The following is a 19,574-nucleotide window of genomic DNA, read 5'->3' as shown; positions in this document are numbered from 1 at the left end:
GAACAACATTTATTATGATGATGTGGGAACAACACCGACACGAGGATATCAGATCGTGCACCCTCAAACACACAATAATAACATGGACTGAACCACCACTCACAACCACTAGCACTTTATATAGCCTCTGTAGAAATTATCCACACCCTCACTTATCTTGTATAGCTCTGTGTAAATAATCATTCTGTACATACGATAATTTTTAACCCTACAACTGTTTACAACTTGCATAGTTCCCATTTCTGTATAGCTGTATATCTCAGATTTCTGTAAAGTTATTTATTTCATATTCTGTATAGTTTTTCATATTTATATCCTGTTCATATCCTGTACATAGCTTGTACTCACTACAGCCTGTACATACTTATAGTTATAGAATATTCACAACATACTTCATACTGTGTACATTATAACATTCCATAATAGACCCATTTCTGTAATATACTCACATATCTATATTATTGCTAATATATATTGTAATATATCTATATCACTAAAGCACTTCTGGATGGATGCAAACTGCATTTCGTTGCCCTGTACCTGTGCATGTGCAATGACAATAAAGTTGAATTCTATTCTATTCTATTAAGTGTTAAAAGACAGAATTATGACTTCACAATTAAATTCATCTCCCAGCCCTGTTATTAATTATTGCTATATTATTATTGCTATAACTGTGGGGAAAATACTGTGGTCTCAAAGATCCATCTTTTAGCACTTGCAAACTTCAGGCATAAGCGAACAACTCAGATATGGACTAACAGCATGTAAACAGAGTGCATCTTATTATGTAATGCTATACGACAGATCAAGACAAAGTGTAACAACTTTGGTATATACTATATCCATAGTGATCGTTTTTGATGTTACAATGGCCCATTTGCTTCTCAAAAATCCCAAAACAATTATTATTTAATGTCTTTTTATGCATAAAAAGCCAAATAACTCAAAGTCAAAAATCTCCTCAGTCTCTGATAACAAAGTTGATTTATTGTGTAAAATCTGTAGCTGTAGATACAAACTCCATCAGGTTTCTTTGACTGCAAACTTTATAAGTGTTTGCAAAAAAAAAAAATACGAATCAACTGAGCAGTTAGAAACTAAATCACATCTCCACTAGCTCTACCACACCTGCAGCGTAACTAGCAGATGCCCCACTCCTCTAGGACTGGGAGCTTTTACCACATAGAAAATGAATATGATTCCTACAGGAATTTTACTCTAAAAGACATTTCAAAGTTAACTTTATCATAGACAGTGAACTATGAAGTACACAGTGGTCTATTTAGAGTTTAGCAGCGTGTTTGATCTCGCCAGGTTTCCATTTAACCTTAGCATTAGAATTAAAAATGAAATTGTATAGATTTGGCAACTCTAAATGATCCTTGTGTGCAGTAATACTGACACGTTTGTCAGTACAATTTGCCCCATTGTCTTATTAGGATAAAACAATTCAGATTTTTACTTTACTGGTTGGGATGCACTTGTTGGGCTAGTAATTTTATAATTTTATTTCTCAGTCAAAACATTTGATATGGTTGCTACATGTTACTGTAACTAAAATGTGTGTTTGTGGGATTTGCAAATCATTGCCTTCTGTTAACTGCAGTTTACACAGCCTCCCAACTTTTTTAGATTTGAGGTTGTATTTATTTGTCAGTGACAATGTAGAAAAACATTAATGTTAGTAAGAGAATCAATGGATTGTATTAGATCTAGCTGCTAATTTCCATCCATAGTCCTTGCAGTTTCCGGTGTTTTGCACAAGTGATGCTCCAAATGGATGCCCCACCTCAATTTCTTTGACTTCATGACATTACCAGCCTCTTAAAAGGGATGCTTGCTTTTCTTCACCCACTAACCAACTAACCATCTTTCAGCTCTATTGGACATGCTAAATATGAAATACACAAAACTGTCTATATTTGGGCAAAGAGTGGAATTTAAAGAGTGCTTTAAATAATTCATTCTATAAGGAGTATTTTTGTTTTTAAGAGAAACCATTTGTATTTCCCATATGTCTCTTTTACACTTTTGTTTCCATATTAAAAATAGCTATGATAGTAATGATCATAATCGCTTCAGTGTGATGTTGTTGTAAATTCCCTCTAATCTTCTATACATTGAATTTACCCTTCACCCCTACCTGGTAATTAATACTTGCTGGCAGACCATGGGAATGACGACAGTGGTAGTGTCACATCATCTCTATGGACAGTAACACTGCAATGAAAAGGTTATTATTACACATATTGCATATCATACGTATCATCTTTCTGGCATTTCTGTGAAATCTGGAGGTCACCAGCCAGGTTTTTCACAGCTTCTGACCTGCTTATTTTGTGCATCTGTTGCATACATAATGAATAATAACAGATATAATCTCCAATGATAAAATAGCTCGATGTTTGTATGCAAAGAGTAGCAAATTGAACAATAATACTTTAACGAAATTCATTTTTGGCAAGATTCTGGCTCTCCTGCACTAAATGCTGCACTTGAATAAGATCCTTGAACTTGATAAAATAACTCTTAAATGTTAATTAGTGAATTTATCTTATGGTTTAGAGGAAAAGTTTGGCAACCTTTAAAGGAGTCAGGTGTATTTGTCAGCTTGTGTGAAAGTACAATCTCTTAGTTTTGATGACACAATCGCAGAGTCTTTTTTTTATCCTACATTAAATCAAATGGGGGGTTTTTCTGCCACCACATTGCAGGCATACACACCACACTGCCTCCACATTAAGGTATGCAAGAATATATCTGTATTTCAAGTGAAAAACTGTTTTTTATTATTCTTTTATGTCCAACCCATCAACTGACGTTCAAAGAAAAGCTCATTAGCTACAGATTAGCTGCAGCCCTGCCATCCTTTCTAAATGCCAGTCCATTCCTCCTGGTAAAAAAAAAAAAAAAAAAAAAAACTCAATGAAAGGAAAGATTTAGAATAATTACAGCTCAACTTTAAAATCTACTTTTTAAATTCTGGAGAAACCCGTTGCTTATTTCAATTGCTAAGCTCACCACAAGACTGGACAACACCATAAATAGTTTAATTTCAGAAGCTTCTTCTTGGCATTTATCAGTCTTTTTGCCCACACGCAGCTTTGCAGCACAGCAAATGGGGCAAATAAATCATAATCATTCAACTGGGGCAGGGGATGGCAACTTTTACTATCAAACAACAACATGTTTAAGGAATTCTTGTGTTATGCCCCATTGCAAGCCATAATCTTTTACCACGTATGACTCCACAGTGGGATATTCATGATTTAATATGTTAACTTTGCATTTTCATTACATTAATACTATCGTTTTGTTGCTTTCATTGAATTCTAGAATAAAAAAATAAATCAAATTCTTTGTTAATCATTTACTTAATTTTGTGACCAATAAGTGAGGGGAAGCTTACATTAAAACAGAAATACTATTAAGTAGGGGTGCAACGATACACAATATTCACGGTTCGGTTCGGTTCGATACTTTGGTGTCATGGTTCAATATTTTTTCGATACAAAAATATTTCATGCCTTTTTAATTTGTCATTTATTAAAATTATAAATATATATTTTAACTCAAAAGTACAGTTATTAAATTTAATGTTGCTGAAACAACAAATTAATAATTTAAAAAAAATCTATCTGATCGAGAAATCACTCATCTTTGAAAAAGAGTGTTTATTACAGAGAAATGGCTCTTTCCAAAATAAAAGCTATACACTTCTTCTGGGGTACACTCTCAGCAGCATATTAAACATATCAGGTCCCCATGAGGAGAATCATGTGCTAACGGCTGTCTAAATGACTCGGGTAAAGTTTGTAGCATGTGTGCTTGTTGTTTTTGTCTGCTTCCACTTGTCTTTGAACTAGGATGATGTCGGCGTAAATGTGCAGTCATATTCGTTGTGTTCCCACTAGTGCTGTCAGCGTTAATCTCGTTAAAATGACATTAACACCATAACGTGGAAAATCTCCGTTAATGAGTTACCGCGGATCGCCCCGTGCATGGGGCTGGACGGCATCAACACGTTAACAAGCAAGCTAACTGCGCTAACGCGCTAGTTCCCACCAATTGAGCATTGCGTGACACATCCGACATACTGTTTTACTTTTGTCCATGACGCGCTTACCATCAGGGTCATGTTTCACATGAAAACCAAGATAGTTCCAAACGCCAGATCTGAATGAGGGTGGGGGAGGTTCAATTTCGGGTAGCAATGAGGCAGTTGCTATGTTGCAATGAGCTTAGCTTCTGTCTTGCTAGCTTGCACTGCGCTCAGTGGATCTGCACTCGACAGTGCAGCCTAGGCGGAGTAGTCCACTGAGCTCTCAACACAGGCAGCATCGTCAGAAGAAAAGTTGATAAAATAAATAAAAAAATTTGTATTGTTCGATACATATGTGTACCGAACCGAAAGCGCTGTATCGAGCGGTTCAATATCGATACTGTGGAGGTATGTAATAACGACAGGAGAGGTCTCAGTGTCTCACTCCAACTTTATTAACTGACTCTCAGAACTTCACATATAGTGAGCACCAAAATCTCCACCCCAACACTTCCCTTTAACTTGGGTGTGAGTGGAGCCACCTGGTGGTCCGCCACAATACGAGTGTTGTTGCACCCCTACTATTAAGCTATGTGAGCTGTTTTGACCCCCAGTTTTGTTTGTGCAAATTAATAAAATTAAAAGTAACCTATTTTAATAATAAAAGTGTAAGTCTGACGTTATTAGCTGTTTCCGGGTCCAAACTGGGTTTCAGGTCCCAAAGTCACAGTAATACAATCTAGTAGTTGGTGAGTAAATTTTTAATAAGGTGAGGAATAGTTGAAGAAGGTGAAGAATTAATTTCACAGTACTCGATACAGTTATAGATCCAGAGGGCAGATTCTTAATCATTAAACTATCTATACTTGATAAAAAGCTATGTATTGCAAGTGTATATGGTCCAAATGTTGATGATCCCTCATTCTTTCACGTTTTTTTCAGTGCACTCTCTGAACACTTAGATGGCACACTTGTTCTTGGAGGCGACCTCAACCTTGGACTAAATGAAGACATGGATAGGCTCAATACAGCGGGAACTCAGCGTAATTGGCCAGTCCACAAACATAATCAAACAGTATATGAGCGACTTTGGTCTTTGCGATGCATGGCGCTCCCTTCACCCCACCAGTAAGGAATATACTTTTTTCTCACATGTCCATCACTCCTACTCTCGTCTGGATTATTTTTTGGTCAGCAGCTCACTGCTGAACGACATTTCAGACACTGAGATTCACCCTATAGCTGTCAGCGATCATGGTCCTGTATCTTTAACACTAATGCACAAGAATAATACCACGCCAAGAAAAAACTGGAGATTTAATATATCACTACTTAAAGATGAAGACTTTATTAAATATTTTAAAAAAGAGTGGACTTCATATTTGGACTATAATGACACTCCCGAAACATCAGCTTCTGTTCTATGGGAAGCAGGGAAAGCTGTGATGAGAGGTAAAATAATTTCTTTCTCATCACATAAAAAGAAAAAAGAAAAAAAAATATTCAGGAATTAGAAAAAAACATCAAATCACTAGAAGAAGCCTACGCGTCCCACCAAGATCAGGAAACATTGAACAAAATACGCAAAACAAAACTAGAATTAAATGAGATAATTGATAAAAAAAAAACAAAATTCTTAGTACAAAGACTACGCCTACAAAATTATGAACATGGTAATAAATCCGGTCAATTTCTAGCAAACCAGCTAAAAATAAATAAAGAAAAAACAACTATATGTGCTGTTCAAGATTCATCTGGGAACACAATATATGAACCGATACAAATAAACAACATTTTCAGGGATTTCTATAAAACGTTGTATTCAACACAAATAAACCCATCTAAAAAAGAAATTGATCAGTTTTTGGACAACATAACTCTTCCAAAATTATTGGACACTCAAGCAATGGCACTGGATTCACCACTGACACCAGGTGAACTCCAGGAAGCCCTGATAAGTATGCCCAATAATAAGGCTCCAGGTCCAGACGGCTTTCCTGCAGAATTCTACAAAGAATTCTGGTCGATTCTAGCACCAGTTTTCTACAGAACGTTGCTGGAAATTAAAGAAAAGGGCAGACTTCCATCAAATATGAATTCTGCAAACATTAATCTCCTGCTAAAACCAGGCAAAGACCCTGTATATCCCTCAAGCTATCATCCAATATCCCTTATAAATGTAGACCTTAAAATAATCTGCAAAGCTCTCTCAAAGAGACTGGAGAAAATAACCCCCCTCTTAATTCATCCTGACCAAACTGGTTTTATAAAAGGTAGGCACTCATCAACAAATACACGTAGATTACTTAATTTGATAGACTACTCATACAGTAAAAACCTAGAAACTACAATATTCTCTTTAGACGCAGAAAAAGCATTCGACAGAGTTAACTGGAAATTTCTATTTGCAACTTTACACAAATTTGGTTTTGGATCTTCTTTCATAAACTGGTTAAAAATATTATATAATTCCCCAACAGCTTGTGTTAGAACAAATGACCAGACATCCTCCAGCTTCTGTCTCTTGAGGGGCACCAGGCAGGGATGCCCACTCTCCCCTTCACTGTTTGCAATTTTTATTGAACCACTAGCAGCAGCAATTAGAGAGAATTCAGTAATTAAGGGCATAAAATGCAAGAACGTGGAACATAAAATCAGCCTTTATGCGGATGATGTGTTACTCTTTCTCCAAAATTCACAAACCAATATCTCTGGGGTGATTGAATTGATAAACTCTTTTGCAAGAATATCAGATTACTCAATTAACTGGTCAAAATCTACAGTCCTACCGATTAATTGCTCCTTCCATAATTCCTCTTCTACACCACTGCAATCGGGAAATATAAAATATTTAGGTATTAATGTTTCTCCCAAGCTTGCAGATCTAACTAAATTAAACCATATCCCACTTTTAAAGAAGGTAGAAGATGATCTGGCTAGATGGAAATGTCTACCCATATCACTCATGGGAAGGGTTGCCGCTATAAAAATGATGGTCTTACCAAAAATAAATTATTTATTCTCAATGATCCCAACTAAACCGCCACAAGATTGGTTCAGATCTCTAGATTCATGTATGTCCAAATTCTTTTGGAAAAATAAACCCCCACGTATAAGCTTAAAAACACTACAAAAGACCAAGGATAAAGGAGGACTAGAACTGCCTAACTTTCAGCACTACTTCTTAGCCAACAGGCTTCAGTTTATCTCAGGATGGCTAAAACATACCCTCTTAGATGAACCTTGGCTAGATGTAGAACAAGCACTTTGCAATAATCTAGAGATCTCAGACCTACCATTTATCAGCTCAAACATCCAACAACATGAATGCTTTAAAAGCATCAACATCAGCTCTTCTCTGACAGCATGGTGGGAGTTTCTAAAATTGACGGCGTCTTCATTAATCCCATGCAAACGTACACCTATCTGGAACAACCCTGACATATTACAAAACAATAATATGATAAACTTTTCAGATTGGAGTGGTAAAGGAATCAAATATTTAGAACATATACTAGAAGGAACAGAATTTATTTCATTTGACGGACTAGTTACAAAATATGGGATCAACAAGAAAAGATTTTTAGAATATCAACAAATTAAATCCATAGTAAAAAAGAAATTTAAACCGGGTCAAGTTGAACTACAAACACCACCAAGTGTGGTTCAATTTCTTACTCTTAAAACCCCCAAATTACTATCCAAAATATACAGAATGCTTTCTAAAACAGATGAATCAATATCACTTCCTATTGCAAAATGGGAAGCGGATTTATCAGTTAACTTAGACCTAAACTTCTGGTCTCAGATTTGCTTAAAAACCTTTCATCTAATTAGAAATCCCAGTCTTCAATTAATTCAAAACAAAATATTACATAGAGTGCACTATACAGGTCATCGGATGTTCAAGATGGGCTTTACGTCTACCAACAACTGCTCACACTGCCAAACCAATTCACCGGACAATTATATCCACGCTCTTTGGTTCTGTCCACCAGTTCAGAAGTTTTGGCGCGAGATATGTGAAGACTTATCGAAGTGTCTGAAATGTAACATTCCAACTTCCCCCTTAGTGTGTTTGTTGGGCAGCTTAGATAATGTCACTTCAGAAAAGAATATAGCCCATATGGTTTTCACTGCCCTATGCATAGCCAAGAAAACAGTCCTCATGAACTGGAAAAATAAAAATAATCTTAATTCTAACCAATATAGAAATTATCTATTAGATTACATTAGCCTTGATACAGCCTCTGCCACCACATCAGATCAATTGCTCTGGGCTCCTTTGATCAGCTCCATCACCTAGTGGGGGTGGGGGGTCATAGTTTGGTCCCGCCTCCACTGTTGTGATTGGTGTGGGGGTAGGGACAGGCTTAGGGCGTCGGGGGGTTCCCCGGAGGCATCTTCCTTGGGGGGCTCAACCCGGAGTAGCGGTCATGTCCGGTTAGGGGCTCTGTTGGCTCTCAGGTGACTGTTTCCTCGCGGCTGCGTGCAGCGGGGCTAGGGGAGGGTCTGTGCTGACGGACGTGGGTTACTGACCTGGTAGCCTGGCTGCCCCTGGGTGGGTCCGGGATGGGCGTGAGGTTCTGGGGGTGCTCCGTCTCTGGGCTGGGACCCGGACCGGGCCTCGGGGGCTTGGGTCCTGGTTGGTGTGTTGCAGGGGTTGTGGGCGGGTGGGTGCATGGGGGCCCAGCCCTGGAGCAGGGTGCCGCCGGTGCATCGAGCCACCTGGGGGGCTCTTCAACTGGTGGGGGAGATTGTCACATCTTGCAGGAGCTTTCCTCTCCTCAGGAGCTCCCTCTGCAGGAGGGGGAGATACAGGAGAGGTGGAGGAAGATCTCAGCCTGGGTGTTTATTGTCTTATGTAGTCTGGAAGATGAGTGGATGATGGGGTGGGTGCAGTTTTCTCTGTGGTGGGGTTGGGTGAACTGTCCCGGGCTCTGTGGGGCCGGGAGGCGCTGCTGCACTGGGCCCCGGTCTGGATGGGCCTGGGCCCCCTTTCCCTGGCGGGTCGCGGAGTATGGGGGTGCCTACTGGGGTCAGCGGGGGAGCTGGCCCCAGGGAGGGGTCACTTGCCCCTCCCTTCCTTCCCTCCCCATCTCCAGCTGCCTCCCTCTTCCCGCTCCACCACAACCACCCACACATGCAGGACCTTGGAGTAGGGGTATGTCACCAGGGTGCAGAGGAGGCTACCCCCCCCCCCCCCCCTCTCTGTCCCCTTCTGGCTGCCTCTGCCTCAATTTTATCCCACAACTTAGACATTCACATTACTCACACTCTCATTACACATACATATAGGATCTTGGGGGTGGGCACGATACACGGAATCCAAAGTACCATCAGGGTGTACACCCCACCCCTGGCGTCGTTGCCCACCTCTCAATTTTAAATACACGTAGACATTGAGGGCTAGCTGGAGGGACCATGCGCTTACCTGCTGCTCTCTGGCAGGTAGCTCCATGCCCTCCTGGGTTTTAAATGCACCTTAGAACACAAATGCATCAACACTACAATGAGCGGGTGGAGGGAGGTTTGGAGTCTTCTCTCACCCCCGTTCTCTGCGACCTGCTGGAGCGGGGGGGCTAGGAGGAGGAGTTGGCCGTCCGACTGCGGTCTGGAGTGTGGGGCCTTCCTGCTGCTGCGGAGTCGGGGCGGTCTGCCTCCCCCCACCGCAGGGAAAAGGGTAACACCACCTGGGTCTGGGTGCAGTTCCCCCCTCCAGGGGCAAGGGTACCTAGACCCGGTTTGTAGAGTACGCTTGGGGAGTGTGATCGTGTGTACAGCGTCTCTTTATGTCTGTCTCCACGTTGGTTGAGTGTGGAGTAAGTGCATATGAGAGCATGAGGGTGGGAATGGATGTTTGTATCTGTGTGTGCCTGTATGTCTGTGTCTATATGTCAGGTTGGGTGTCAGGCGCCACCTCTCTGGGGACATCTCAGGCCCTCCAAGGTTTGGAGGCCTATCTCCCCCTACCACCACTTCCCCTGCCAGTGGCGGACCCCCTCAGACATCTGTGCGTTGGTGGTTCTCTGTGTCCGGGGATGGGCGTCCAGGTACACACCGGCTCACTCCTTGGCGGCCGCTTATCGGGGCCTGGAGCCTGGGGCTTGCTTGGGCCACTTCGGAGGTGGGGTGCCCCCTGGGGCTCGGTCACTCAGGCGCGGCTGGCTGCCGGCGGAGCTCACGGGCGCGTCACTGCAACTCCCCCTGGCTTCTGCTCGCGGCTGCTGAGTGAGCCCTCATCTGGGACTCTCCTCAGCTCTTTCTGGGACAGTGGCGCGGCTGCCCCTCTGTTGGTCTTCCTTGGTCTCTTGTGTTCTGGGGGCCTCTGGATGTCTGGAGTTTTGATCTCCTCCATACCTGCTTCATGCCCTGGAGGACGGGGCTGTGGCCCCCCCACACCCTCTAGCAGATTATTACAAGAAGGAACCTTTTAAAAAACAAAAAACAAGCGCGTCCATGCTCACAGGTGTACACACGGGTGATCACACCCACAAACTGCACCCTTTTTGGCTCCTACCTCAGGGCACACTGTGTTCTGTTGGTCTTGTGTGCTGCACAGTGGTGTTTAGTGTTTGGTATTTGCTGTCGTATTCCCATGTATCATTGTGGTGTTGTTTGTTCTGTTGCTCTTGTTCTCTATTGCTTGTTTTCTTTTTTCTTTCTCAGCAGGTGACCCAGGTGATTGATATATGCATTTTTTTCTTCTCTGCCCGTTCTGTTGGTTTTTGTCTTTTGCCCTTCTCCCCCGTCCCTCTTCTCAGCTGTTTCTCTTTCCCTCTTTCTTTCTCCCCTTCTTTCCCCCAGTCAAGTCTGTCCCGTATTCAGTAAGTGAAAATAAAAGAAACAATAAAAGGTGAATCAAATGGACCATTACGGCAAGGCTGGGATGGTCAATTTGGTAAAGTAAATCCGTTGGGCATCTTTCTTTGCCTTTAGACAACAATTCTGATGGCAAAAGAGCCAAACGGGACAGGCAAAAAAAAAAAAAAAAAAAAAAAAGAAGAAGGTGAAGAAGATATCCCTGTTTCACAAAAAGTCATTTATTCAAAAAAGTCACATTATTGCTCTGTGGTTGTATCTATTAATGACCAACACAGAATGAAGGCTCTGTATGGATCAATTTGAGTGACACTGAGAGTTTTACTAGTCCTCTTGACAACAGTGTGACAGATAATCTTTGCATGGCTCTATGTAGATGCTACCATGACACTTATTCATGTATTGACAAAATTAAGTGAAGCATATATGCTTGGTATTTAACGATCACGCACTTTGTTTCAGGCTAAGACAATTTCTATCTCATTTACTATCAGGCTAACAAGCAGTAGTTTTCAAGCATTTTGTGTCCAAGACACACAGAGGTGATAGGAAATATTTTAAGACACACCTGTATATTTTTATACCATGCACATTTGGTGTGGAGCAGCCACAATTAAGGGCTATTTTGTTCTGCTCTATTTTATTCTGTGTAAAATAGCCTCTATATCATAACCAAGTTGCTAGTTCTTAATGGTATTGTCAAGGTAGAATACTTTTGCAGCATCTGGATCTACCTGCAAAATTTGTCTTTGGATTAAGCTCCACTAAAATACACCTTGCATCTACCTTGTATGTTCGACCTAACATGGTTTTACAGCCTTTAGTTTTGATCCAGCACTTCTCTAAACAGAGCGTTCTCACTCCCGAGGCGTAACATGTCGACGTTTTGTCACGTCCCGCGGCGTTCCTGAGGAACGCGAAAGGAGACCTTCGGCGTTCTTATGGTACGCGGCGGGTTATGGCTGGAATCCAGTGCAATGACGCTCCCGCGGTAATAGACGTTCCAGCCCTGTATTCCAGCCCTAAACCTAACCTTATCCCTAGCCCTGACCATAACCTTATTCCTGACCTTAACCAGGACTGTAATGATGTTAAATAGCGTGTTTCTAAGCGATTTGAAGAAAAAGAGCGAACATGTGTAGATTCAGTCCAGACTCATATTTCCTCTTTTTTCCGAGGTCGTCATTTAGGAACGTGGTGGGTAGCCGAAAGCGTAATATGGTGACGATTTGTCACCTAGCGTAAAATGTTACGCTTTGGGAGTGAGAACGGGTTGCTCTAAAATAGGCCAGGTTTGATTTTGGTTTTCCAAGTAAGACGACTATTGATATCCTTAGTTCAGCTGAAGCCATAACAACTTTAACATTAAATAACTACTACATTTTCTGTGATAGCTAAATGTTTGGTTTATGCTAGCAGCTAAGTTAGGAAGCCACTGACTTCTTTAGGAGCCCTTCTCACTGTTCTGGAGACTACCCCCTGAACAGTCACCGAGACACTACAAATATTTATATGATGTTATCTTCAGTGGGCAATAAAAGTCCAAGAACAGTGGGGGACTAAGAAAGCAACTCGTTATGATGTCATTTTCCAATTAAGGAGAGAAATGCAGAAGGCCAGATGGTAGTGGATTTAAACAAAAAAAGGATTTAAATGGCTGTTGTGAAGAGATATTTCAGGAAGAAAGAGGGACATAACATGACAATGTACAGCATCTTATGCAAAAGGTTTAATATGAAAAAGGTAAAAGAAGGCAAGATGGTGGTAGGAGACAATGTAGCACACATTGAATTGTAGTCTACAGGATGACTTTTGACATGAAGACAGGGAAACAAGTGACAGTAGAGGCAAGGATTAAACAGTGGAAGTAGAACAAGAAAGGATGTTCTGCAGAGTTTAGGAAGGAGATAAGACTGGCTCTAGGTGGCATGGAAGTTACCAGATGACTAGGAAAGTACAGCTGTCATAGTGAGGGGAACTGCCAAAAGGTGTTGGGGCATATCTTTAGGTTTGAACAAAACCAGGTCTGATGTCCAGTATCTTGATATCATGATGTTATAGTGCACCCATACAGAGGTGCTGCATGGTTCAGCAGCAGGTTTGTCCTTAATGAACAAGGCTTGAGTTCCTGATGCAGGAAGAAACTTAAGATTAGGAATGGAAATTTTCTTGTAGAAAATCAGTTCCCAGTAGCCCATTCCTTAGAACGGTTAGTATGCCTGCGCGCTACAATCAGCTGATTTCAGTTCACAGTCAGAGGAAGAAATAGCCACGCAGTCTAGAGTGTGAATATGGACATTTATATTTATTGCACAAAAAGACAAGATACATGGCAATCTAGTAAAGAAACAACCACAGCATGCTAATACTAAGCTAGCCAAGAACCCAGAGTGAAAGCTGGGTGAATGCCAACCCTAGCAGCTGGACCCTTTACTTCAACAAGTAACAAAGAGATGAACAGTCAGGCTGAAGCCTCCCTTTCTACCTGTTCATGTTTACAAATCAGAATCTCTGTGGCAATCGTGTGTGTGTGTGTGTGTGTGTGTGTGTGTGTGTGTGTGTGTGTGTGTGTGTGTGTGTGTGTGTGTGTGTGTGTGTGTGTGTGTGTGTGTTCTGGTTTTCATCTTTGCTTTGTGCGGTCAGCTTTGTAGTCTACTAAAAGAAAGATCTTAAAGATGTTTGTCCTTATTAGGGATTTGTGTTGGTTTGCGGGGTTGTAGCTACAGATTTATGTTTGTTGAATGGTGATTATGAGACAGTGTGTTTCCGCTATTTTACAGAGTAACATGAAAGTAATGTAATGAGTAATATAATAAATTACTTTTTCCTGTAGTAGTTAAGTAGGGTACTGGATTACTGTTAAGAAACATGTTCTGCATAATATGTGTAATAATTACTTTTTTAAGCAATGACTCCTACATTGATCACAACAAATAGGGAAAATACCTCAACAAACATGCAGAAACATTTGATACACAGCATGCAATTAATTTGCATGAATGTAATTTCTTTATTGCTGCTTAGCAATGGCAGTTACTCAGAAAACAGAGCCACTAGAAACCCAATCACAATCAATAAGAGAATTGATGAGGAATCGAATCGCTAATTAATATCTATAATGGAATCGGAATAGCTAAATTCTTACCTATTCCCATCGCCTAATGAAGTTGCACAAATGATCCAGCAGGTTGAGAGTGCCAGGGGTGATTTATGACACAGGAATAGCAGCAAGATAGTAGTGAGACCTACCATGATGTATGGTTTGGAAACAGTGACACTGACAAAAAGACAAGACGCACAGCTAAAGGTAACAGAGGATAAGACAAAGTTAAAGAGACAAAGCTGAGAAGGCTAAAGAAGACAGAGAGTGGATATAATGGGCAAAGGATGTTGAATATGGAGCTGTCAGACATAAAGATAAAGAGGGATGGCTGGTTGGTTTGACAGAATAGGATGGTATGGATACAGTGAGGTGGAGGCAGATGTTCTGCTGTAGTCACCCCTAAAGGGAGCTCCTGAAAGATGATGTGCAAATTTAGGTTTGCTTGCAGCTTTCTGTAGCTTTTGTAAGAATATGCTGTATCAATGATGTAGTGATGAGATCTGGCTCTTTTCAAAGATTGTGCTCTTTTGGCTTGTTTCCCTCTTCAGAGCCTTCTCCTAATTTCACAATTATGAATGGTTTGTGTTTTTTGAAGCAATTTTTTCTTCAGTGTTTTCATAAAAACTTAAATTTTATGCATATGCAACTGTTAGGTAGAAAATACATGGAGTTTAAGGCCTGGAAAAAAAGTTTTAAATCTATTGTCCTCCAAAATGGCAAATGGTTGAAAAAATAAATGTAATTTTATCTTTGCATTTTCCAATACCAGTGAAATGCAGTCAGATGCTTCTTTTCATGTTTTACTCATTTCATCACTTTTTAGTGAAAGTAACGTTGAAAATATTGTTATTTTCCCAACATGCTGTCTCTGAAATCGCTGCCCACCTTCCTTCTTTCACATAATGGTCTGTCTTTGCATGTGATTGGCCACATGGTATGGCAATCAAAACAATATCCCATCCCTACATGCATGAGGTCTCAGTAGGGTAGGCTAAAGATGTGGCTCTCCCTGGCTGGAGTCAGCTCTTGTCATTCGCTAGAAAGAATCGACTCTTAGAACCAGCTCATTCACAAACGACACATCGCTACCATTATGGCACCTTAACTTTCGTTTTCTCTAAGGTTCTATTTTCTTTTTCATTCCTTTCTGCCTGTGAACTAAGAATGGGGATGCCATGGAAGACTGTCAGATTTTAAAACGTTTCCCTGCAATACTCTCTAGCAGAACATATTTGCTTCATTTTTTGTTAACTGTAGCTGTGGATAAAATATACATATGTCTGACAAAAAATTGGGGTGGCTTTCACACCAGTTTTATTGTGCCAAAATTTTACTGAGAGACAGCAACATAAGATACTTACAATATAAGTCACAGGGGCACTGCTAAAAGGGTCAACAGCGGACAGTCAGAGACATGACATTTCTTTTAAAAGCTTATATTTTAGATCTTATATTTTAATTATAAAGACTTTCTAAACATTTTATGCTATACCTAAAAGCAGGTAGTGCTTATAAATGACTTTTCAAATTCCCCACATTTTTAACAACAACTAATTCAGTCATGAAGTTTGAATAAGTGCTTAAATTGTCTTTTCATTATTAAAACTAAGAAGCTTCTCCTTACAATTTAATGTTGACACACTGTTTTTCCTTTAAAACAAACCTAGGGTAAGTGACTGCCTAGAAATTGTACATGATTCAAATCTGTTTAAGTTAACTCTGTTACTAAACATTATAAAAAGGAGTTAGCACTATTAGTATTTTTGCCTGCTATTACTATTGGATTGTTATCTTATATCACACCAATAAAATGTGTTTTACAAAAATAGGAGAAGAAGAAAAATATATTTTTTCCACAAACAGTTCAATATTCAATCAATCAATATTATTCTTTAATTTGGTGAATTTGGAAAAAGAAAACACATACAGAAATGTGAAAAAGTCTTGAACCACCCCTCATGTTTTGCTCTCCTCCACGGCGTAAATTAGCCTTTATACATGTTTCATGTTTTTCATGTCCACTTTAAATTGCATCATTAGGCACCTTAGTATCAGCAAGGTGATTCCCAAAGAGCTAATACCTGAAGATTTGCCTGAAAGCATGCTGTACAGTATGTCCATATAAATTTGAGGAAACTGGACAAGTGGAGGTCAAAAGGATAAGCGGTGAACAGTATCTAAAAGTCGTGTTATTAAAACACTTAGACCCCCGGAGAGCAGTCATTTTGGTATGTAGTATGCAGTATGAAATAAGGCGCAAAAGACCTGACACAGCACTGGAGACATGCATCTAAACCTAGCCCCTCATTTGATCCACCTACTGTTTGCTGAAGCCTTATCAAAAATGGTCTCAGTAGAAACATGGCTGTTAAGAAGCCAGTAGCAAGTCAGAAGCAACATGTCTTATGAAGTGATTAAACAAAATTTGAAATTTTTGGTTCAAATTATCATTAAGGATGAGGTGAGGAGAATGGTATCACAGTGCGTTTCTATAGTGCGTAACATCAGATTTTGATTGACTATGCAATTTCATCTGGAAAGCATCTGATTGGCAACAGTTTCAATTGTCAGTTCAATGGTGACCCAAAACAAACTGTCAGTGCGGAAAAAGCAGGTCTGGATACAAAAGCATACATCAATCATGAGCTGGCCTCCCAGATCCTAGACCAACATAACATTATTGAAGCAGTGTGGGATCATCCTGACAGAGAGCAGAACAAAAGGCAGCCAACATTTCCTTGAGCCTGAAGAACTATTCCTGAAGCCTCCTTAAAGAAATTACAGGAAAGCTGCCTAAGAGAGTGTTGAAGCATAAAGGTGATCATACCAAATGTTGACTTTCAAGCCTGTTGCAACTGTAAAAATATATAATTGTTTTCCTATCAAAATATACAGAAATCATAAGTGGCTCAGACTTTTGCACCATGCTGAATGTTGCATGTTGGGATTTTTCCTTTCCCCCTTTTTTAGACAAATGACTATGAAATTATCTTTTTAGAGAAATATTATTTTATGAATCCCACAAATCTTAATCATATAACTAAAACAATAGCCACTGTTAAATAATCCACTGGTTCTATTTCTATTCTATACATTTGTATTGCTTTGTAGGGGACCCAGGGCAGCAACCAGAAAGCTATGTTCTGTTTCATCAGAGTTTGGAGGGTGTCATGGACAGGTTGTTGATGCTCAGCAGAGTCACACAACAGAAATTATCTTGCAACACATAAACAATGCTTTAAAGCCTTATATAATGTATGAGCAAAACATGAATAATAGTGAGCACCCAGGCGTGAGGGAAAACTGAAATGATATGCATAGAAGAACATTAAAATATTTAGATGTACAACTTTGTGATAAACAATGTGGGAAAAATGTCAAAAAGAGGTGAGCCTACTGCTGTGAAATAACCATTAGAATCATTTTCTCCTTCTTGTCCAAAGGAGTTCACACTGGGAGTGGATCATGAGCATAATCATTATCTGGGGCCCAGAGTAAAGTCTGGTACCCTGTTGTGGAGTCTCCGACTTACACATAACATCATTTCTTTCTACTTGTAAGGCTGACTGAGAGAAGAAAGAGGACAAAAGCTTCTTGGAGAGAAAGTTAAGGGTTCAAAATAAAATAACAGAGAAAAACAGCAAAGAAGAAAAAAATTATATTAGAAACCATACTTGAAATTAAATTCCTTTAATTCTTGATGCGTTGTTGCATCGCACTGTTTGTTTCCAAGGTGAACCATAAACGGACAAGATGGAACTAACGGACAAAGTGAATGGTCGTGCGTCATCGCAGCAGCACCAATAAGCGAGCACGCCTTCTGTCGTGCCAAATTATAAAGGGTGGTCTCCTCTGACTTAAACCAGAGCGAGTCGCGTCGGCACATATCCACTCGGCTTGCTCAGTTGTACCTTTTCGTTCCATACCTTCATGAAGAAAAGCAGAATGGATTTAAACTTCACGCTCTCGGGGAGCGACTTGATCGGCTTTGGCTCGTTGGCGCAGAAACTTTTTGCGAATAACTCACTGCCTCCATTTGATAACAGCACCGTCGGTCCCACAAGTAATGAGGAGGAACTGGAAGTTAATACGAATGTGTACGCAAAAGTCATTGTCACTATCATTTACTTGGCTCTGTTCGCCATAGGCTCCCTGGGCAACTCCATCACTATTTATACCCTGATTACCAGAAAGACGCTGCAGAACCTCCAGAGCACCGTACACTATCACCTGGCCAGTCTCGCCGTGTCCGACCTGCTCATTCTGATCCTCTCCATGCCCATTGAGCTCTACAACTTTATCTGGTTCCATTACCCATGGGTGTTCGGGGACGCCGTGTGCAGGGGTTACTACTTCCTCCGGGACAGTTGCTCTTATGCCACCGCGCTTAACATCGCCAGCCTGAGCGTGGAGCGCTACATGGCCATCTGCCACCCGTTCAAAGCCAAGAGCATCATGTCCCGCAGCCGCACCAAGAAACTCATCAGCGCCATGTGGCTCGCTTCCTTCGCTCTCGCGACACCGATGCCCTTCATCATGGGCCAAAGGATGCGTAACGGCGAGATGATATGCACCACTGTGGTCTCGCCGGTCACGGTGAAGACCGTGCTGCAGGTGGGTGTCTGGAAAGCTTTTATTATCGCAATTATCGGTCCCCACTGTGGTTTCTTTACGCATCGAGACAAAGTAAAAATCTACAGTACAAGTAGTACTTGAGCCACAAGTAGTAGGTGAGACGGCTGCGAGGGATCGTTCTAAACATGTGGGAGTGTGTGCTGTAGCGCTTTAAAGAACAGGGCTTTACGCGCAACTTCGCCTTTACCATTATCGTCTGTGCCCACCTATACATGTTGTTGTTGTTGTTGTTTCTTCGAGAAAAAAAACTAAATGGTGGCCTACTCATGAAAACATTTTAGTTATTAAACCGTGTAGGGTCAACGAAGTCTGTCAAAAACAGTGTTTTCCTACTGCAAGCAAATGATCTGCAAATCAGCAAATAATTCTTTTAGTCAAATTATTTAAACTATCGAGTCCTCATTTTTTTTTTTATATTTATATATATCTGTTGAAAATAAACATTTGGTGAGCAAATTCACTAAAGCCTAAATCATCTTCACATGTGAAGAAAGCACAGCATGTATGCTGCTACAGATGTCATTGTCTGTGTTGGCTCACTTTCTTCTTTGTTTTTAAGCTGGTAGAGTTCGAATGATTAGAGATTCATTCATAAAGACACTTGAAAGGCAGGTTATAGCTATATTTTTTCACACAGAGCACCAGAGATTTGACCATTACAGCTTAGGCAAGCTGTGAAAATGAAAAAGATCAGGTTCCAAAGATATTCTATTTCTTGAAATGCTTCTTGTAGAAACAATATCAGACCTTGACACTGAATATTGGCAAACTGAATATTTTGAGGGTGGAAGCACCCACAGAACTGCTGTAGGTTGCTTTCATGTAGGGAACTAGCCGTCTTAGTAATACATTATGCACTCTTTGATGGTGACAAGAGAAGAATATGTCACTTTACATTCATTCATACAGTCCATGTTATACGATATGATATAAAAGCACAGGAGGACACTAAGGGAGTATTCTTTTTGA

The 19,574-nt window shown here is 40.5% G+C and overlaps 1 protein-coding gene across 1 annotated transcript in view; it reads left to right on the top strand.

Annotated features, from left to right (window-relative positions):
* Window positions 1-17,816: 17,816 nt before the first annotated feature.
* ntsr1 (neurotensin receptor 1 (high affinity)) overlaps window positions 17,817-19,574 on the top strand; it is a 92,293-nt gene continuing 90,535 nt past the window's right edge. Inside the window, exon 1 of the mRNA XM_085393172.1 lies at window positions 17,817-18,584. Coding sequence (XP_085249298.1) covers window positions 17,901-18,584 — 684 coding nt within the window. The 5' untranslated portion in view covers window positions 17,817-17,900. The remainder of the gene's footprint in view (window positions 18,585-19,574) is intronic.

The sequence above is a fragment of the Rhamphochromis longiceps genome, linkage group LG20 (assembly GCF_057381845.1).
Source record: "Rhamphochromis longiceps isolate RC_006_pf linkage group LG20, R_longiceps_female_GT1.1, whole genome shotgun sequence".
Taxonomy (NCBI): domain Eukaryota; kingdom Metazoa; phylum Chordata; class Actinopteri; order Cichliformes; family Cichlidae; genus Rhamphochromis; species Rhamphochromis longiceps.
Note: the sequence above shows the minus strand (reverse complement) of the source record. Positions and strands in the feature narration are given on the sequence as shown.